This window comes from Ursus arctos, unplaced genomic scaffold (assembly GCF_023065955.2).
Source record: "Ursus arctos isolate Adak ecotype North America unplaced genomic scaffold, UrsArc2.0 scaffold_9, whole genome shotgun sequence".
Classification (NCBI taxonomy): Eukaryota; Metazoa; Chordata; class Mammalia; order Carnivora; family Ursidae; genus Ursus; species Ursus arctos.
In genome coordinates this window covers 41,532,317-41,554,508 of record NW_026623111.1, presented here as the reverse complement: position 1 = coordinate 41,554,508, position 22,192 = coordinate 41,532,317, and the positions used below count along the sequence as shown (strand labels likewise).

General features: G+C 44.4%; 1 protein-coding gene across 5 annotated transcripts in view; it reads right to left on the bottom strand.

Moving 5' to 3' along the window:
- Positions 1–690: 690 nt before the first annotated feature.
- KIT (KIT proto-oncogene, receptor tyrosine kinase) overlaps positions 691–22,192 on the bottom strand; it is an 81,266-nt gene continuing 59,764 nt past the window's right edge. For 2 of the 5 annotated variants that reach the window (XM_026508909.4, XM_026508910.4), the window contains exons 8-21: positions 17,735–17,849; positions 15,892–16,085; positions 14,629–14,735; positions 14,408–14,534; positions 14,017–14,121; positions 13,820–13,930; positions 12,461–12,611; positions 10,480–10,571; positions 9,869–9,996; positions 8,673–8,795; positions 4,870–4,981; positions 4,656–4,755; positions 4,185–4,290; positions 691–3,043 (exon numbers count right to left, since the gene is read on the bottom strand). In XM_026508909.4, the coding sequence (XP_026364694.3) occupies positions 2,915–3,043; positions 4,185–4,290; positions 4,656–4,755; positions 4,870–4,981; positions 8,673–8,795; positions 9,869–9,996; positions 10,480–10,571; positions 12,461–12,611; positions 13,820–13,930; positions 14,017–14,121; positions 14,408–14,534; positions 14,629–14,735; positions 15,892–16,085; positions 17,735–17,849 (1,700 nt within the window). In that variant the 3' untranslated portion in view covers positions 691–2,914. Of the gene's footprint in view, positions 3,044–4,184; positions 4,291–4,655; positions 4,756–4,869; positions 4,982–5,379; positions 8,796–9,868; positions 9,997–10,479; positions 10,572–12,460; positions 12,612–13,819; positions 13,931–14,016; positions 14,122–14,407; positions 14,535–14,628; positions 14,736–15,891; positions 16,086–17,734; positions 17,850–22,192 lie in introns of those variants that run through there. The other 3 variants (XM_026508906.4, XM_026508911.4, XM_057309707.1) reach the window with 2 other exon arrangements.

Genomic DNA, 22,192 nt, shown 5'->3' with positions numbered 1-22,192 from the left:
AGAAAATCAAAACTGATGGTGTTTTATGCGCCTAACTCATTGGTACGGGATTCCGTGGTTCAGGGTTGCTGTTTGTCTCAAGCGGGGAGGTCTTTCAGGCCCTGTGCAGGTTCCGCTGGTCTGGATGGTACTTTCTCATCACAAAGTGAGAATAAATGGTTGAAGGGGAGAGCATGAACATCTCATGATGGGCTACACTCTCTTCAAAATCCAAGCCAACAAGAACACAAACAACTTTCCCGGGAGTCCTCATGTCAACCCTGTGGATTACTTTACAGTTTATTTTTAGACAATCTCTTTTACGAGGAAACGTGCCAGTTATATTAGACTGAGCCACATGAAATTGCTATTTAGCTATCACTTTGCCTGCAAAAACGGTCATTTCACCCAAATCAACCTAATAATAATCATAGCAATATGTAGTATTCTCAAAATGTTTCCTATTTCTTTTCCAGTTTAAATGGAGACCTTGGGTTGTAAAAATAAAATGAGAAAATAGACCACATACTGAATTCTTAATAAACATCTGTTGAATCTTCAAGTATATAAATCCTAGTGATCTGATGGTCTTGCTTCTATCCTAGGCATACCAGGAACAAACTTTCTAATGTCGTCGGAGTGAATACACTTTAACACTTTGAAGCTGAGTTTCACTAAAGCTTGAAGAAATAATAAAAAAATTCCACTTGATTTCTATATGTACATTTTTATTAGAATTCTTCAGAACTGTCAACAATTGGACAACATAACAGGAAAAAACACATGGAACACCGACATCCTTTAAACTTGCACCGCTTACATATTTACACATAAAGTTACTGTATATATAAAAAATATTTTCAAGGACTCATGGGCTTGGGAATATTCAAAAGACATTATTGCTACATTTCAATATTTACAAAAAAAGCCATAAAATAATTTCAAACATTAAGCCACTGCAAAGAAACATCCGATGTAAAAAAAAAAAATTATAAAAATATAAACTTTCAAGAATACCTAAGACAAAACTCTCAGCGAAGTGCCCCTGAAGTACCTAGACATCTACAATTAACAACCACTTTTCTGACTATAATCAAAGTCAAGAGAAACACAAAGGAAATTTTCCGACAAAGGATGGCAAACAGCGACGATCTCTCGTGTAACAACAAAACCCCAAAACCTGTTACCTTTGGAAAGGTGCGAGAGTATAGAACTCCAGTGCAAATGGTTACTTCCAGATAAATGACCACAGTTCTCTAAATGTAGTCTTAGGGACCCAGGAGGGGGAACCGTGAAGGCAGCATACCCGAATCTCGCGAGACAACACACACACCTTGCAGCACACACAAAGACCTCTGACAGTTGGGCAGTGAGTTTTAAAAAAAAGAAAAAAATAGAAAGAAAGGTGAACTCTCCGGGCTACAGCCAAAGGGGTAAAATTTAAATATGCTTTAGCGGGGGAGTAGCCTCAGGTCTAAGGAATGGGTACAGTATGTTGAGTAGGAACAGGGCGCTGAAGTGTAAGTGGACTGCAAATAAACAGAGTTTCAGCACTCTGCTTCCTGTGTGGATGCTACGTGCGCTCTGGGGAGGCTCCTGCAGCAGCCAGGTGAAGAGAAACAAGAGGGTTCTGATGATGAAGGCCAAGCTACTCCTCGAGTACGAAGGACCCTCTTGGGCTCAAGGCAAAAATACCCCCGAAATATCTGCCTACAAGCACATGCACGCACACACACACACACACACACACACACACACACTCTCTCTCTCTCTCTCTCTCTCTCTCTCTTATATAGGTACTGGCCCAGCGTCTAGGACACGCCTGCAGAGGCAGCTGAAACTCAATTTAATTTCTGGCTACTGAAGAATTCCAAACGAAAACAGCCCTGTTCTGCCCCTCCCGTGGGGGTCATGCAGTGAATCAGTCACTTTTCCAAATGGCATCAAATCCACTGAGCCCAATGCCATTCTGAAGCTGGCAGGCTTGTTCTGGAGACTCTGTGGAGCAAGTTCATAGGCTACGAAAGGAGATTTTTGTTAAGATTGTGCTTGGCAATTATGGTTTTTTTTTTTTCCTTTAAAAACAAAAACAAAACAGAAAACACTGTTTCCTTCAAACCCGTCTGGCTCTTCATCTATTTCTACACACAGCAGACTTGAGCCAGGGTCGTATCCAGAAACCACCTCTGGTGGGCTGTCCCCCCTCGAATATATGAACAGGTACAACGTAGAGATGAGTATATACAGAAGGCGGCCGGGGAGGCTTCTCTCCAGTTCGGCGTCCTGACAGCAAACTCTATTTATAAACCCGGTCAGTAGAACAAAGGCTCACGCACAGCAGCACGTCCTTCTTCGTGCTCGGGGAGCATTTTTCCATGGCCTATGTCTCATTCCCAGCATGAAATACCACATTTCTTAAGCCCAGATATTCACAGACTTCTGCCCTTTGTTCTAATAACATTCCATTTTCCACATCAAGAGATCAGGTTTCAGCTTCTACTCTTGCTGCATCATCGTATCATGATGGATGGTTAGGAGGCCCGAAGGCGACTACTGCCATTTATTCAAATATACTACCAACCATGCTGTTCAAACAGAAACTGGAAAAGCCTTGGAAGGGACTCGGGGTGTCCAGCCCATCCCACCCTCCCTTGCTCCAAGTGTGTATTATTATTATTATTATTTTCATTCATGGGCGCTGCCTGGCTATGGGAGTAGAAGATGCAGTTGGAACTCTTACAACGGGATGGTGGCTGGTGACCAAAGTCACGGGCCACTAAAGTGTGCGTGTCAAGATGGGATTACAGCGGCATGTCCACTACTCTGGAATAGGATGCAAGCCGAAGAAGAACAAAACAACCAGTATAGAGACCGAAAGAACAGGGATCACTCCTGCTGGGGAGACCCCCCCCCCCCCCCCGGCACGCCTCCTGCCTCAGACGTCTTCGTGCACCAGCAGTGGCTGTGTGGAAGACGCGCTGCTGCCCACAGAGTTGATCCGCACGGAGTGGTCCACGGCAGGGCGCTCCTGGCGGGGGCTGCAGTTTGCCAGGTTGGAGTAAATCTGAGGAAGGCACGTCCACAGTGAATACGCCAGCCCCCACCACGAACACCGCGACAGACGGGACCATGTGCAGCTTCGCGATCCCAAGTAACTTACAAAGCCTCTTTGAAAGAGAGGAAATTTACAAGACTTTCAAGGCCAAAAAACCCCCAATCATATTGACAAAACAAAACATAAGCTTTGTTTTAGCTCTCATTTCCCTCAGCGTCTGACACATAAGACATGATGGCAAAAAAAAAAAAAAAAAAAAAAAAAGTGCTTTTCTGCTGAGATATATCCAGGAACAAGTACTATCTAACCTATTAAAAGGGTTTATAAACTTCTATGGCCAACTACCACCCAATGGCTGATGTCATCTGCTGGGAATTGGTGGCCCTTCCCAGGGGTCTTCCACTGAGAACTAAACACGTGGGTGGGAAATGCTGTTTAATTTGAAACATGCTCTGACACCCAGAAGTCCAAGCTTTAACCCAGAACTATCGGTGGTATCCTCTCTAGAAAGGATAGGTCCAAGCACACAACCCATCAGAAAAGCAGCTTGAAAAAATCTGAGTTAAAGTAAGGATCACTAATTCTTCCTTAAGAGAAGGAGAAGAAATAATGGGTTGGAGTTTTGAATCCCCCCCCCACCCCGACCTCCTCAAATCACTGGCAGGGATCTCCCAACTTCAAAAAGCTCTTCATTCTATATGGCTTGTGGGCATGACAGCTAGCTGCCATTTTCTGACTATGCCTGTTTGAGCAGAAGGCTTATTTCCCTGCCGTAACAAGCTGTCTCTTCTATGCTTTTATTCTAGTTCACATTACCCCAACCATCCACAGGCTGAATGGCCCAGGCACGTGAGATGGAGAATGCGCCGACCCCATGACCAGCATCTGGGGTGGGGGAGGAAACACAACAAATCCATGGAAGCTCCTGCCCGCACACTTGGCGTGCAAAGCCCTCCCCTCTTTTTCTTCCTCATCTCATGTCTTTACACTCGGAACGGGGGTCGGGCAGAAAGAACCTGTTTCCATTGTTTTCCTTGCCTACCCAAAGCCCAGTATGCTGCCTAAGCCAGGGAGAGAAGGGCTGGGTCCCAGAGCTCCCAGAGCCCCAGAAGGGAAACCTGGACCCGAGAGGGGGCCTGAGCGTACTCACATGATTGGTGCTCTCTGAAATCTGCTTCTCAATGAGCTGCACGATCTGCTTGAACGTTGGCCTTTTCAGCGGATCGGCATCCCAGCAAGTCTTCATGATGTCATACCTGCAAAGCAAGGGCCACTTCCCATCACTCCTCAACGCCCTTGGCCTGGCTTCTCACAGCGTATGCCATGCGACCATCTCGAAAATCATCTCAGGGCCGTGCAACTGGGCATACTGAACGGCACGGGCATGAAATAAAACACCGTACCTCTGAAAGGCTGCGGAAACCTTCTGCCTATTTGGTGACAAGAGATGATGGAAATAAGCTACAAAAAATGACCTCTGATCAGGACGTCAGAAAAAGGAACCAGGAGATGTTGATCTTTCAGACTGTACTAGTGAAACCCCCCCACACCCAGGTTTCTGTCTTTGAAAAGGAAAATAAAAGGGGAAGCACAATCTGCAGGAAAACATCTCGGCCCTTACATTTCGGCAGGTGCATGCTCAGGGCTGAGCATTCGGAACCCCTCCTTGATCATCCTGTAGAACTTAGAATCGACTGGCATCCCGGGGTAGGGGCTGCTTCCTGCGGCACGAACAGTTGGCAAATCAGTGTTAATAATAAGCAAGCAGGACGCCGGTAAGACCTTAAAGAAGATGCTCACTGTCTAACCAAGGTGCCTTTGGCAAGGCGTTTTACCTAGAGAGAACAGCTCCCACAGAAAAATCCCATAGGACCAGACATCACTTTCAAATGTGTACACACAGTTGAAAATGCTTTCAGGTGCCATCCACTTCACAGGTAGCCGAGCCTGTAACGCAAGCACAACACGTTCGGCAATGTTAATTAAGCAGCTCAAAAAAACTGGATAGAAAGTATTTCTACAGCCATGGCTCCTGCTGAGGGGTGGGGGTGAGAGGGTGACTGCCACCTCACAAAAGCCTTTTACCCTCTGACCCAGATGACTTCCCCTACCTCTCAAATAGGTGGGTCACAAGGTACTATTCAAGATGGGGACATGGAGGGGCACCTGGGTGGCTCAGGCGGTTAAGCGTCTGCCTTCAGCTCAGGTCATGATCTTGGGGTCCTGGGATCAAGCCCCACATGGGGCTCCCTGCTTGATGGAGAGTCTGCTTCTCCCTCTGCTCCCACCCCCGTTCCACTCATGCTCTCTCAATTTCTCTCTCACATAAATAAATAAAATCTTAAAAAAAAAAAAAAGATGGGAACACTGAGTCAATACAGAATGGTGGTTAAGAGCACACATGTCAGAGACAGACGCTTGGGTTCTAATCTGGCTCCACCACTGGCCTTGAGTAACACAGAGATTTGTTAGTTACCACTGAATACATTTTCCCCAATAGGAGAAACGTGGCCTCTCACGATAAAAACTGCATTTCCCAGCTCCTTGCAGCTCAGCGTCGTCATGTGACTCACGTTTGGCCACTAAGAGGTAAGTATGATACGGCAGCTGTAGAACAGCCTTCTGAAAACATGGCTGGCATGTGCCCTTTGCTCTTTTCCTTCTTGTCCCTCCTCCATCCTGCCTTCTGGCTGGGATGGCTGGCTATCTAGAGGCCGTCTTGAGCCAGGAACGAGGGCGGCACCAGCGATGGGAGGAAAACGCAAGAGTAGAAGAATTTGGTCCTGGAGTTCTACACCAGCCCTCGTCTGCTGCCACCACACTTCTTTTACTTTTCTTTGGGGTTTGCTGTCATATCAAACCCAAACTATCCTTTACAAATACACTGGAAATGTCACATAAGTATCTGTAATTAAGCCGCAATATGTTCTTCTGTCAAGCAAAAATAATGCTTCAAATTTCACGAGCTGTTTTGTGGGTTAAATGAGATCACGTGGGCAGAAGTCCTTAGCACAGCACTGCTGACTCACTCGTCTCTAACACTTGCCTCGCATCAGCAAGCACACAATGAACAGTAGCGGCTTATGGCGGCCATGACGATTCCAAGGTGGCGAGCGGCAGATCGGGCTTTAAATTCAGCAGCTGAACTTCACATCCTGAACCCTTTCCGCCACAATCGAGTCGAACTTGCCGTGACTATTCCTCTTACAGACATTCTGGATTCCTGGATCTTAGTCTACCATAAAAAGCTACACCAATCCTTCTCTTAATCCATTTAGGATTGAGAACTGGGTAGACGATTTTTTCCTTGTGTTAAAGCTATTTTAGCCAGCAGGAAAAAAGAAAGGAAGCGAGAGAGCAAGCGTGCTAGTATTCCCTCCCAGAATTTACGCTAAAGCTCCCACAGGGGCTCTTAACCTCAGCTCCACCGCATGGGTCCTGGATTCAGGGGCCTGTCAACTTGGAAGGGGAAAAAATGGCATTCTGGTTTTCACTAACTTCTACGTGAAGGTTAGCATTTCCCTCAGTGGGAATGAAGGCAATGAAGCCCAGCAACCTTGGCAGCTTCTGTGCCTCTGTCAGCGGCAGTAACGACAGCCACCTTCCCCTCACATTTCACAGCATCACCACCGCTGGAAGTTACAGCCGCTTTTAGACCCACGGCCAGAACAGGCTGCTTATGCTGTGTAACAAAGCAGCCCAGGTACCGACGTCAAAAACTGACTCCTTAATAGGGTGAGACCTATATTCCAATTTAACCGCGTTTCTTGGTAATCCTATAGATTTTATCTTACGCATTTAAGACAACGTTTTGACAAGGGCTCCGACCGGACTTACAAGACTACGGCAGGGGTCTGGGCAGAAAAATGACTAAGAACCTGCGTGGAGTGGAAGAACTTTCTGAGAAGCTGACAAAGTGGGGGCGGTAACATGTTGTGGGAGCCTGGTGAAGAGAGATCTGTCATTGGTTAGCTCAACGGGCCTGAGTTGGAGCCCACAATCTGGAAGCCTGGTGGGCCCTAACCCATCCTTGTTCATTGCCAACTAAGGTCCCTACCCAGTAGCAGGCGATTAAGAAGCGGCGGCATAACCACTGTCATGATTATTTATATTCCCAGTCAAGACATCGATAAAGGACAGTCCCAAGCACAGGTCTGTACTGGCTGCGGTGTGGCTGCACCGTCCTAAGCACGTCGCACAGATGAACTCATTCCGTCCTCACAACTTTATGAAGCAGGTGACAGGCTCATTCCCAAGAGCAGGAAACAAAGCAAGGTTGAGAGGCATTGGGTATTTCTTGCCAAATACCCCACCGCCACTAAATAACGGAACCAAATTCGAACTCAGCAAGACTAGGCCCAGAGCCTGCTGCCGTCCTCCTCATGCCCTTCTGTCGATATTCAAAGGCCCGGATAAGGAACCTCCTCTTTCCTCCAATAGTGTGTGCACCAGGATGGAGAGAGGACTTGGTTCTATGAACCCTCATGATGATGAAATCTAGTATTAGAAGAGATTTATTAGAAATACATGCTTTGAGGGGACTCCTGGGTGGCTCAGTTGTTTAAGTGTCTCTTTGGCTCGGGTCATGATCCCAGGGTCCTGGGATTGAGTCCCACATTGGGCTCCTTGTTCAGCGGGGAGTCTGCTTCTCCCTCTCCCTCTGCCCCTCCCCACTGCTCTTGCTCTCTCTCTCAAATAAATAAATACTCTTAAAAAAAAAGGAAAGAAATATATGGTTTGGTCAGGAAGTAAAGCCAGCAACATTTCGACAAAACCAAGTTAAGTACAGCCTACCCATAGAGATGCCATGGTGGTGGAGGAGAAAATATTACATTATCATAAGGCACACAAATAGCCACCTCCAGGAACAAATCCGGACTGGGGAAATGGGACTGGGCAAAGAGACGTCGACGAATATCTACACAGGACTATATGGCTTCCCATACTAGTGGGATGCTGCTTCGGAGATCATGGGCTCTGGTTTCAGCCTTTATTGACCTGCGTCATTGCCGAATGAGTGATGTTTATTACTAAAATACATAAAATATACTAAGCTTTAGTTTCTCCAACTCTGAAAATGTGAAGACATGGCAGGGGGTTGTTCTGATGATACAGTGAGCACTGGCAAGGAAATAAAGCACTCTGAAATAAAATCACTATGTTCTCTAACCCCATTATTACTTATGAACCTATTTAATATGCTCTCTATTGATTATAAGAGCCAACATTCTACATACCTAATTCTGAACATTATCTTAGATTTTCATCTTTTTCACATAGCATGTCAATCTCCAAATAAAATGCCCCTGCTGTGACCTTCAGGCCCACATTTGTTTCACTTGAACAAAATAGAGTTCATTGCTATTCTCAGGCTATAATGAAAATTAAGGCTATTTCTGTTTCTTTCACATGCCCCATAATTACACAATTAGAATTAGGAATTCTATTATCGGAATGTTAGTTGTAGTAATGTTCAGCATACCATGCAAATTTTGCTGAAGTACACTTAATTTGACTGCTAAAATGCATGATATCTCAAAGGTAGGATTTGCATTAGGAAACTCATAAAAGGCAATTCTTAGAAAAACTTGGAACTAAAATCCTTCGCTGGACTGTCAAGCAGAGAGTGGGTACTCACGTTTCCTTTGACCACATAATTAGAATCATTCTTGATGTCTCTGGCTAGACCAAAATCACAAATCTTTGTGATTCGACCATGAGTAAGGAGGATATTTCTAGCAGCCAAGTCTCTGTGAATACACTATTAGGAGAGTGGGAGAGAAAAGAAAACCACTTAAATTTATTTTAAACTCTTCAAGAACGAAAACAATGTTCAACACTAGAATGCTGCTCCGCAACACGGATCCAGTACCTTGGCTTTGCATCGAAAAGACTCGGTGCAGCAAAAATAAAGATCTAAATTATGCTTTGAATGATGTTCAAAATTTGCGTTTCACATCGTTAGGACCTTAATTACGATAATCGCTTTCCAAACCAACTCGAATAAAAATTTTTTTTTCTCCTTAGGACTGCTTTCATTCATAGGAAAATACATTATAAATAGTCCTATCATACTTTTTAAACCGAAAACTCATTTTGCATGCTTCTCTTTGAATGTCCTTTTATAGAGTTTTTAAAAAATGTCTTTGCAACTCCAATTTGATGTCTCCCAAGGACACGGGGAAGAGGCTCTTTATTTCAGCCATCCTATATCATACTCTTTCAGTTTGGTAATTGTTTGGAAATGTCACCAATGACACTTAAGGGTAGGATCTGTTACCTCCTGCTAGTCTGTTAGTCCTGTTTGCTAGGGAATTCCTCCCACCCTTCCAGAGACTGTTCCTTGCTTTGGTTCCATCATTCTCTTCCCACCATCCCTATCTTTTCCCCAAACGCTTATTATTCTCTGGTTCCTTATTCCCCTATGCTTCATGAACCCATACAATAACTGAGGTCTAACCCCAATAAAACACAAGCACGTGCTTCACCAAGCACCGCAACTACGAGACACCCCCTCCTTTTGCTGATGAAATCATTCTCTATTTTCTAAGAGCAGCCCCTGTATCCTGAAAGCCAAAATTTTTAAATGAATTCGCTGCATAAAAAAAATATTCATAGAAAGCTCATTTAGACAGGCTTGCACTTTAAAAGCTTATAAATGAGAATAGGAATTCCAAAGAGACAGCAGTTGGAACATGAAGAAACTAAATTTCCTCTGTTTTGGGTTACCACATTTCCAAATGACACTGTGCATTCTAACTAGGGCTCTAAAATGCTCTGTTGGGGTTGGGGTTGGGGGGAGGGGGCTCTCCTCCGAGAACCACACCCACTCACATTCTTTGAGGCGAGGAAGGCCATGCCCTTGGCCACCTGGTAAGAAAAGCTCAGCAAGTCCTCCAGGTCTAGAGCCAACTCATCATCTTCCATGATGGCGGGAGTCACATCTCTTTCTATGTATGAGCCTGTTAGGAGAAGGGCATCCTTAGCAATTAAACCTCAGAGTGCGGAAAACAGAAGACAGTGACGACAAGGATACCAAAGACTGGTAATGAAGGAACTGATGTGACTATGCAGGCAAGTCACCTGCCCGGCACTGAGGAAAGGTAAGTGCCCAGGCACAAAGCTAATCACCATGATCTGAGGCTTCCGGGGACAAAGATGGTGGATAAATATAAAAATCTTCAATTTTTTGATACATAAAATATCTATGATATATTTTGATATGCAAAATACATATCTGATACACATATATTTTCATCTACCAGCGAGAGGCTCCTATACAGTCACAAAGGCTCTGACCCCAATACCCACTTGGAACCCTCAACTGCCACTGGGCCCTACTGGAAAGCAGAACCCGTCCACTACAGGGCATGTCAGTATATTGCACAGCGGTATGAGAAATCCTGTGTAAATGAAGTTGTTTTTATTGTTTGATAGGTACCCACCTATTCTCGCCGATCTCCTTTTGTCTGCCTTGGTTGGCACAACATAAGAAACTCCGGGTTTCATGTCCATGTATTCATTAGTACTATCATTGCTGTGAGAGATGAAATATCCATCCATCAAATCAGGACTGAATGAAACGGGAAAGGGGGGAGTACCCATGGGGCAGGCTCTGTCTCCCCATTGCCTTTTTTATATAAGAGGCTGATTCTGCTCAAAGAAAGTATTGCCAAGTGTGAATCAAGAAGATCTTGTTCGTAGGAGTTTTTAATATTCAACATTAGGGTCCAATGCCCAGGACTGAGACCGTATTTTTGTGTTCAATCATAGTTGGGGCTTAGGTTAGAAATTTCCCATCTCTTGACACCAGGGATTTAATGGGAAACAAAGAGCCAAAAACATTATCCCCCATTCCCTCAAACTCTCTAAATTAGCCCCAAGAGACAAGATGAAAGAGACCAGACAGACACAAAGAACAAGAGCTTCTGAGATGTGTGATGGGGGGAAGGCAGGGATCGTTAACATATAGCGACTGATGGAAGAAGGTTTGAAAAAACCAAGTTTAGTTCAGATAAACACCAATAATTTGGATGATTTTCTGAACCATCTGGACCTCTTGAATCTGCAACATTTGGCTGGAAAGTCTTCAAGATTTCTAGTACTTCCTGCTTCTGATTAGCATAGAAACACGATGACAACAATCTCCTTCGGAGTATGCTGGTGGTTCCAGTTCCATATGGGATCCCAAAGCACAAAGAACACCACAAAGGATTGAACAATTTGGGCCATTATTTCAGAAAGTTGAGAAACAGATATGGGGCCAAGGTTTTAGAAATAAGGCAAAGTGGCTCATTTACTCCTACAAAGAGCATATGCTCTGGAGAAACTAACAAAAGGTGGTCTGTTCTGTATTTTACAACCACATGACACGACTCAAGTCTACGGGACCAAAAAAAAGGAAAATAAAAAGGCTTCACCTGGGGTTTAAAACTTTAGCCAGGGCTTTAAGACATAACTGCCCATCCGTAATAGTTGCGGAGGTCTTCTTGAGGGCTTGGAGCTCAGTTTAAGAAACAAAGTCTTGCCATCTCAAAATATAGGGGACAGAATGAATAAAAAGGACAGGAGAAATCCACCCCATGATTCCAAAATATAAAGTATAAGGAACTGGGCACGATGAATATGGTTTCTGTTGGGCTGGGTGAATCTAGGAAATCTTCCTCAATGGTGGATCTCAACCTTTGGCAAGAACAGGCAAGGTATGGCAGAGAAGAAGAACGCTATTCTGGTTGTAAGCCACACTAATTGTTCTTGAAGGAATCTGAAGCTCTTTATACATCATTCAAATTCAGAGCAATATTAAAGATGGAAGCTATGAAAATAAGGTACAGGATTTTAAAAAATGTGCTAGAGTCATTGTGCCTTTTTATAGCATGATGAGTTTAAAAAAAAAGGGCAAGGTATACAGAAATAAGGTGAATATTCAGAGGTAGACGATGAGAAACCTATGTGCAGAGATATGTTCAGAGCTCTTCTGCCACTCCGTTAAAGGTTTTCAAGAAATTACCGAGACACCTTGACAGGCTTTAGCATTTTCTCTATAAGCAGCGTCTCACTGTAGAGACGTATATAGTACCAAGCCCAACAGAATAAATGAAATGACACACAAGGATAGAGCCATGATAAGAGAAACAGGTAGAGAATTCATTCCACTGAACAGAACTAATGCTTTGGAAAAAAAAAAAACAACAACTAAAGATGCATTAAAAAAAATCAATAAAAATCTAAGTTTTAACACTACTTAAATCTTTACAAACACGACTCGAACTTTCTAAACTGTTGATGACATCCAAATGATTTAATAATTCTGATCTGGCGCCTCGAAGTACCTCTGTTCATTTGTTTGAAGAATCAGCCTTGATTGCAAACCCTTCTGACCCCACGAAGCGCCCGTCAACAGCTATTTATGTAAATCAGTCTTACCAGGAAGACTCCTTTGAATGCAGAAGGTTCTTATAAAGTGCCACTTCAGCGTGATCTTCCTGCTTCGAGCAAATAAATGAATCACGTTTTCTTCGCAAAAAATTCAAAAGATCACCATAGCAACAATATTCAGTAATGACCAGGGTGGGCCCTACAGGCATGTAAGAGAAGGTTAAAAGGAGGTGAGCTATGTAAACGATCCCGCCACCCTAAACACACGCAGGGGTGATGATGACCATGGTCGTCCGGTTCACTGCTAAGACTACCCCTAGTAGGCTCAGCGAAACCCAGCATTCCGTGGAGCACAACTCCGCAAGTCAGTCCCTCGTAGCTGACCTGCTAAGCGACGCAGCGCTCGGCGCCCAGCATGACTGCCGGTGACACACACAGGAGTCATTGCTCTCCACGTTCCACTATTACAAATTTCCTGCATGAATCCTTTGAGTCCTTTCTGTCTGTAGCGGGGCTTCACGCCCCCTCATGTTATTATGCAAATGACGAAGGACCCGAAGTGCGGCGTAACCGGATATCCGACGGCACGGAACGGCCAGCTGGACGAGCTTGGAGAGCCGGGGAGCACTGAGTGGCAGGGCATCGCCTGCCTCCTGAGCGCGACCGGTCGCCAGGGTTTTCCGTGTGGTGACTATGCCTCACGCTGTCGCTCTGAAGTTCACAGGCAACGAACGGACTTGGGCAGAAACTTTCACGAACAAGTCATGATGGGGAAGCCATGTGTATGGGGGCTGTTTTAAGAAATTCTATAAGCCGTCAACTTGACCGTGAGTCTCGGCACATCTTGAGGAAGAGCTCATGTTACCCATCTTTGTGCCAAAATGTTTTCTGGAAACATCACAGACATCCTTGATGGAAGGCTCTACTTCAGAACTGCTTCGAACTGGAAATTTACTTTTTTACAGAAGTGAAGTGTTTGCCTCCTTTGGTGAGTATTTGAGAACGGGTAGGCTTCAAAGTCTAACTTTAATTATGGTATGCAAATGAATAGTAACCCTTCCGTGACTGAATATGATGCAAGCAAAATATCAAGCTTGCAAGATAAAAGAAAAGCTTTCTGGATGAGAGGAGACTTCTCTAGATACTCAAGAGGTCAATGTCGACGCAATGTCCACGACAGTAACTAGAGTAAGTCCTGGGCTGTCCCACCCCATAATGATAAAATTAAAATACAAATTCTTAAGAACGACAGCTTGTCGGGGCAGGGGTGTGAAATCTGCAAGAGGTAACAACCCAGGTAAAAATCAGGCAAGAGGATATAATCAACCATTGTCAAAACTGTATTAAAATCTCCCCTCTTTTGATAATTTGAAAGATAATAAAAGTGAATTTTGGTCATGGCCTTACCTCCAACGGTGCATGCTCCAAGAAGATTCACAATATTCATGTGATTCCCGAGGTAACTCAAGACTTTGAGCTCAGACATTAGGGCTTCTCGTTCGGTTAAATGGGCACTTGCTAAAATTAGAAAAAGGTTTCATCTTAGCACAGAGCATTATCTGGCAAGCCAATGTCGAGGGCGTGCAGGGCCTGCAGAAACGTACGTTTGAGCATCTTGACGGCAACAGTCATGGCCGCATCCGACTTAATGAGGCCGTACGCAGTGGCCTCAACCACCTTCCCGAAGGCACCGGCACCCAAAGTCTTCCCTGCAGAAAGGAAGAGAAGACAGTAAGTGGTGGTGGTGGGACCAAAGGATCACCTGGGTAATTTCAAAGTCAGCAATTAAGGACTTGTTAAGGAATTAAGGACAAGACTGTCTAGAGACATTTCTCTATAATGTGCTTTACGCAACATCTATCAAAGGTGGTGAAATGTCACAGAAAATACTTATTGTCTCAGGTGGAACGGAACAAAGGAAGCTAATGGGGTTCCCTAAAGTCACTGTTACGTGTACACAAAAAGGTGACATGGAAAGCCCGTTTTCATACTGACCAAAACTCAGCCTGTTTCTGGGGAACTCCCATTTATGATCATAAGGAAGCTGTGTCGGGTCTATGTAAACGTAATTGTTTCCATTTATCTCCTCAACAACCTTCCACTGCACTTCATACATGGGTTTCTGGTTGGGGGAGAAAGGGAGAGACACATCATCTTTTAATGATTAATATTTCAATCATTACAGCCCTTAGGGTAGAGAACAAATGAATGATTACCTGCAAATATTTGTAGGTAAGAATCATCACGATAATGCACATCATACCAGCTGCGATCACAAAACCAATCAGCAAAGGTGTGAACAGGGTGTGGGGGTGGATTTGTTCTAAAATAAAAGGGGAACGTGGCATCACAACCTATTAGCACCAAACCACCTAACCCCAAACTCCCCACCCCCCATCTCACAGCCCAAGCAGGATTCAAAGCCAAGGGCATCTCATCAGCTCCTTGCCTTGCTAATACTACTTTACTCTTGTTCAAAGGAATCTTTTGAAATAACAACTTTAACCCAGACTACTGTGGAAACGGAGATTTCTGTAGCACGAGACTAATTTTATGCTGTTTTGTCAACACAAAGCAACATATGAATGAACTTCCTACTTCCTGCCTTCGACAACTTTAAGAGGTTTCCTTTATGGGTGGCTTATATTTTCTTCGTTATGCTTTCCTGTATTTTCCAGATTTTGCATACTGAGCAAGAATTTCTTTTACAACCAAGAAAACATTTTTAAAGTGTCCTTTCCACTGCCTATCTGAGGAAGAAAATTTGTGACGAAGAACAATGTAAGATTCTTCCCCTCATTACTCAAAAACTGAAAGTATACCGCTTATTGGCACACATCTTTGCCAACTTGGGAAAACAGAAACTAAGCCCTACATATGTAGGTGCCCAGTTTCTTTGTCTTCTAACTTCATACCAATTCATCAATTTATCCACAAGGATCATTTAACTTATGTTAGGAGAGGTAGTCCCTCATGAATTAAATTTTACAGACATTAAAGAAATGGCTCACTGACATCACTTCATAAAAGGCAGTGTTAACTTTCTGATATAGTGTTCGGCAGTGTGTCAAAATACATGATTTTCGATAACTAAAATTTTAAATTTAAATTTTTAAATTGCCCTAAATCTGGTTTTTATTTGGCTATAAGGCAAATATACCTCCCTACTTTCTCTATCCTTTTTTTCAATGAAAACGACTGGAAATATATAATTCACTATATATACATACACACACGCGTGCATGCATACATACATACGTGCACACACACGTAAATATATACATATATGGTTAAAATCACTGCATACATGTTATTAACGAGCTAGTACAGAATGAAACTTAGTGAGTTTGATGACAGCATGGGACAATGTAGAAATTACCAGAATGACATGGCCACTGATGGAATGGACTTAAAATCATGATTGATATGGTAGGCAGAGCCTAAACATCCCCTTAAAATTGGATTAAAAAGAAATATACCTTTGCTGTTACCTTTAAATGCAAAGTTAAAAAAGGCAGAACTCCTGCCCACATTGTTGTAAGCCCTACACTCGACCGTGCCGTTGTGCTTGAATGCACTGTAATCAATGGAGCTCTGAACCACGAGTTTTCCAGACGGTGCTACAGATGAGTTTTGCATCTGCACGTCCATTGGCCCAACAGGAGCGGAACATCTAGGGGGAAGAAAAGAACCACCCGGATTTACTCTAAGAAAACCAGTCCATCAGTCAAACACACTGGATCTGGCTCACCTCTACAACCAAGATAGCGGGTCCTAATCAGAAATTTCCTTTTAAAAACCAAGAGTGTGAGCACGAATGGGCACTTTCCTGGTGCCCGTGAGCAAGAAGGGCATGGCGGAAAAGAAGAAACAGGGAGTGAGATAGGAGTTTGAATCCTGATTCAAACACCTGTTCTGTGGACCAGATACGTAAAACTCTCCAGGACTCAGTTTCTGCGCCTAGAAGATGGGGATGGTAAGACCCACTTTAAAGGGTAACTGAAAGGGCTGGAAATGAAGGAAAGAAAAGATGGCCGGCACACGGTAGACCTTGATCGAGTTAACTGTGAAAGGGTACATGAGGGTAAGAAAAGAGCCTAGAGGAGGAAAGAGTTCAAGTCCACAAGGATGAAGACAGGGCGGCCCCCAACACGCCAGCAGCCGAGATCCTGCGCCAGGTTTTACGGAGGGAGACAGAGGCTGGACCGCTCGCTTGTACTCCAGGTGGCAAAGCCCATCAGGGGCTGGACCCAGAGGACCCCATTTTAAATTACGTCCCCCATATACCTAACACTTTTCTATTCCCTTACCTCACTTTATTTTCCTTGTTAGCACTTAACTGTTTATTTCATCTTTTGCTCGCCTCTACCCATTAGATATAAACTCACAAAGCAGCGACTCAGCTGCGTTTTGCTCACTAGACCAGCGTCTAGCATACAGCTGGCGCTCCTTAAGTATTTGCTGTGTGGACAACAGTCTAACTGCTGGGGTTGTTTGCACGGTGGGGGCTTTTCCAGGGGTCTCGAGTCCTTCATACCGTTCCCCAAAGGAAACATTCCACTAAAACACCGCTGAAAACAACAATCCCACGTAACCCCTTCCAACTTATTGTGATCGAAAGGACTATTCTGCGAAAAATAAAATTTCTATTATTATCCTGACTATTCAATTGTGATGTTACACTGGGCTTTTCAAGGCTGAGCACAAAATAGCATTTGATGGATAAAAACAGCCAGGGTGACCCCATTTTCATCTTCAGGTAATGCGAAAGGACAATTTAAGGCTTAAGTGCAGATTGGGAGAGAGAGGCAGCACAATGCCAGATGTGTTCTGCTCAGGGGCCGGGCGCCTCATCAAGGAGAAAACCTTTTAAAAACACGGAGCTTACAAATGCCGTATGTATGTTGTAACTGCATGATCATTACTTTTTGGTAACTTGGCAATTAACTTCTGGGGTAATTTTTTTTTCATGATAACTACAGCCACATTTCCCACACACATTGCCTCCTGTGTATAGAATGGAAATCTAATTACTCTGTCCTGGAAAATTGCTTTATCTACCTGCAGGCTAGAAATTGCACGATAAATCCAGAAGATAAGCACCAAAATAGAGAAGTCACTCAGTAATCATTTTTCAGCAAACAAAATTAATGTCTACCACGAAAAATACAGCAATTATGCCCCCTAAAAAGCCACATGGATAGGAAAAAAATATAATCAAACAAAGCTTAAAAAAAAAACCCTGAAAACCTATCTAACATGCAACTACATTGCAGTCCCTCCCTCACGCATGTCAAGTAGTAGCCAAAATAATCCTCTCACCTCTGCTCGGTTCCTGGACAAAAATACCAGTCTACCGTGGGCTCTGGGAATCCTGCTACCACACACTGGAGCATACCGCTCACGAGACTTTCATGAGTCAGGATTTCTGGTTTTGCTGCAGGAAAAGAGAAACGGCCATACGTCAGACTGCTGGAAAACCTCATCGGGACTGCCCCTCCGCTGTTTTCGAATCCTTAGAACTTTCCTTGAGGTTGAAGAGGAGGACCCTGAGGGAACGTGTTCAAGGGGAGAATAGGAAGCAGTGAGTGGAAGGCACAGGGAGGCAGAGGTGAGGGTCAGGCCAGGAAAGGCTTTCACAGTGTAGACTGTCCACACTGCAGATGTGGGGGTCCCTGAGAACTCCCCGCTCAGGGACGACTGAAGCGGGGTTCGCAGGACCACTGGCCGGGTTTCTGTTTCCAGTGAGGGGGAATCTGAAAGACGGCTTCGAATCCAAACTTTAGGATTCTCAACTGTGGTGAAGGTGGAAATCCTGTTTAAGATTCCTGCCATCAGAATTTCAAATTACTAAATCTGCCATAGGAATTTCAAGTTATGGCGCAGACTGGAGTGGATAAAATTAAAAGGACTTACAGAAGAGAGGCCCCCCCCCATACCCCTCCCAACAGGAACGTACTTTGTGGGGGGGGGACGGTGAGGGCAGAAGGGAGTGGGCAGAAATAAAAGAACTGAATTGTCCTATTTACAGAGAAGCCAAAACATAAGAGTAAAATACAATATGGGCTTTTACCTCCAAATTTGTATTTCAAATGCAAAATATGGACAGAAAACTTTAACAGGAAACCAGCCCAAGAGTTTTATTCATACATATATCTAAGCCTGTGTACAATCACTGAAAAAGTAAGTTGTATCAGCAGGAATGCTCTAATTTGACATTTCTGGGTAACGACAATAATCAACTGGTATTCAATCAAGAGTGCCCTAAAGCACTGAAAATTCTTGAGATTAGTTCCTAAAGTGAAAGGAAAATGAACTTATTACGTTCAGTTGTTCTTTTTTGTTTTTTTTTAAGATTTTATTTATTTATTTGACAGAGAGAGAGCACAAAGAGGGGGAGTAGCAGGCAAAGGGAGGGAGAAGCAGGCTCCCCACTGAGCAGGGAGCCTGATGCGGGACTCGATCCCAGGACCCTTAGATCAAGACCTAAGCCCAAGGTAGACGCTTAACCGACTGAGCCACCCAGGCGCCCCTATTATGTTCAGTTGTTCTATTGGAAATATATTTGAAGGATTCTAATGCTTTGAGAATGAGTAAGCTAAGCCCTAAGGATCTGATGGCAGGGGTGGGGATGCGTTCACCCTGAATCCTCAGTATGGCATCAGGCACAGAACAAGGGGAGGCTTGCGCAGGGCAGGCAGACCTGCAGGCCGGCTCCCACGCTCACCAATCCTCTGCCCTCCTGTGTCCCATGGGAATAGCAACAGGCCCCATCTCATAATGATGCCGCAACAATTAAATGAGATAGCTACACAAAGAAGGAAGCAGGAGTAACAGATAGGAAACAGATTATTAATCATTAATGAGTTAGCTATTACTTTCTATTCAGAGTACCTACCCCTGGTTAATCAAGTCTGCTACCAATTAAATTAACTGTATTTGCCACTCTGAATATTCTCGTCAGTGATCTAAAAATTGCTGAAGATAGTGTGATAAATAATGTGTTTGTGTTTTAACCCGATGCATTGGGAATCTGACCTCGATTATGTTGCAATTGATAGGAAGAATGTACGTGGTGAGAAGGTAGAACCGACAGATCAGAAGCGTAGGAGCTCATTTCTTCAAAGGACGGGAACACCGGAGAACAGGCTCTCAGCACCTCATCTCCTTGCAGGCAAAATGGCTTGGCGGGAGCAGCGTCCACGTGCACGGCACACCCACCTGTCACTCGGCCTGGCCCTGAGCACAGACAGGCCATTTGGCTCATGCGCACAAAAGAGCGGCACTCCAAAGCGACCTCAAGGTAGGGGCACCCTTGAGAGTTTGGATCCAATGCCAGCTTTCACAAATAGAGCAAGAAGACGAGCCATCGTCTTGCGAAAGCATCCATCTGGCAAGTCTCATTTAATTATCATGGGCAACTGTGTGATTGGGCTGAAAAGTAGGACAGAACACAAAAAAACAGTGGAACTTTAGGAGAATGCTATTTGCTGAAGACGGCAGGCGCCAGAAGGCAGGTCTCTCTGGACTCTTTTCAAAGTGTCATCTCCTTTTCCAAGCCATCCCCAACTCTCCAAAGCCAAGTTGGTCGGTCTCTCCTCCCTATCCCCGCAGCATGTTAGAGCACCTGCCTCTCTCATACAACATCCTGGTCTGCCTCCTCCATCAGACTTTGTGTTCTCAAGGGCAGAACCACATCTTCCCGATCGTACCTCTGACTCAGAGCGGAGTCTGACCTGCGGCAGACGCAGGGTAAGAGCGGTCTGAACGATGAAGTCCCCTCCAAAGAACCAAGCTCCTCAGGGTCAAAGGAATTCGAATAGAATCACAAGAAGGGGCCTGGGAGAAGAGCCTGCTGGTGACTCTGCTGGGTAGGGACACTGTTTCCACTCTTTTACAACAGTGGGCCGTCAGAGAGCCACACCTCTACCTGGTCGTGTGACTTTTGCTTTAACGCTGAGATTAAAGGGAGAGGGAAGGGTCGACGCAGAGATGGCGAAGATAACTTGGAGAGGACTCAGATGGCAATCAAGGCCCTAAGACAGATTCCCTCACATTGACATTCCTTTTGTCACCCATCCTTCCTAATGCCGCACGATAGATTTTTCAGAGTGGAATTAAATACTAATTCAATAGGAAAAAAAAAAGAAAAAAGCTGAAGCTGAAGGGGGTACCTTAAGATGTTAACAATGGTTATCTCTGGGTAGTCAGGTTATGGATAGTTTCTATTTTATTCTTTTGACTTATTTTCTAATTTTTTTTTTACAATGAACATGTAGCTAGCTAATGATGAACCAATAAAACATTTTTTGATTAAAAAAATTGGAACAGCTCAAAATTACATAATCAGTTACATTTCACTCTGGCTACAAGTGCTCAAGAGCCAAGCCTTCCAGCGTGACACCTGGTAGCAGTTACACAACGGCCAGGGCCGGCGAGTGGCGCCGTCCAGCTGGCCTACTTGTTCCCGTGTGCTGGTTAATTGGGCCGATTTTTAAGCTACTGTCTCAGGCCGGTTGTAACCCGAGGCTAGCAGAAGCAGCTTCTGTCCTGTTGGTCCTTAGCCTGGCCAACCAAGCTCAGAAGGTCTCTAAACTTTAATGTGCATTCGAAACACTAAGAAAAAAATATTAAAACGGACATTCCTGCCCCCCACCCCCTTCCCCATCCCAGATATTCAGTAAACTGAGAATCTGACCCAGCAATGTGTACCTTTTTATCATACCTCCAAAAGACCCTGGTCGGGGCCGGGACGAGGGTGAGGCAAGAGAAGCACGTAGATTGTGGAATTTAAGAAGGCACCTACCCTCGTCAAGGTCTCGCAAATACAGGGCTGGCACCGTGAGTGAGCACCTGCTTAAAATTTTACACCCCAGGCGCCTCACCCTAATCCCAGCCGTGTCCCTAACACTGGTGATGACAGACCTCATTTTGAAAAGGCTAAATTACACGCGTACAGTTTCAGCTCTACATGGCAAGTTGCACTACGAAAATGTTTAATGCATAAAGAATGAGCTAGGTATAAATCTGATTCCTAAAAACGAAAATCTGGGCTCATCTGCATTTCCTAAGTGCCTCCATGCACGGTGTAAGGCATTAAATATGCATTTTGCTTTTAAAGACACATAACTCTGCAATTCTCCAGGTTAAATCTGAGCTGTGGTTTCAGAGATATTCTGCAATCAGCACTATACCAAATGACACATTCCCTAATTCCTCCCAAGTTGGAGGTTTAGATAAGCCTAAGAGGTGCATGAGTTATGTATTTCCTGCGGAGATTAAGAAAATAGCCTTTTCTCCTTTCAAAGCATTGTGGACCTGAGTCATTCCAGTGTCTCCAACAACACTGATCAACTCGTAGGCTGATTTCAGAGTGCTTAGGACTCTACTGAGAATTCATGGCTCATGCCATTAAAAATCCTAACCATTTGCCGATTTGCCCCAAAGATATGTGATCTTGAAAAACATCCCTTTTCGCCACCATCAGGTCCATACGGAAGGCAAGAACAAAACAAATTTTTAAGAACACAGCACAGATAATAAGAGCGGGGACTGGGATGGGGGTGGGGGCGGGAAAAGATCCACGAGTAACGGATGGGTGAGCATTTCTGAGTTGAGCTCCTCTCACCCCTGACCACCTCGACCAGCTCCTGCTAGAAATGCCCATTTGCCCACACGCTATCATCAGCAAAGAACACAGACTGAAGTCTCCAAACAATAAAAGACTAAACGAAGAGGGATCATAAGGATGCATTGTGTTTTTACGATTGTGGGTCTGCT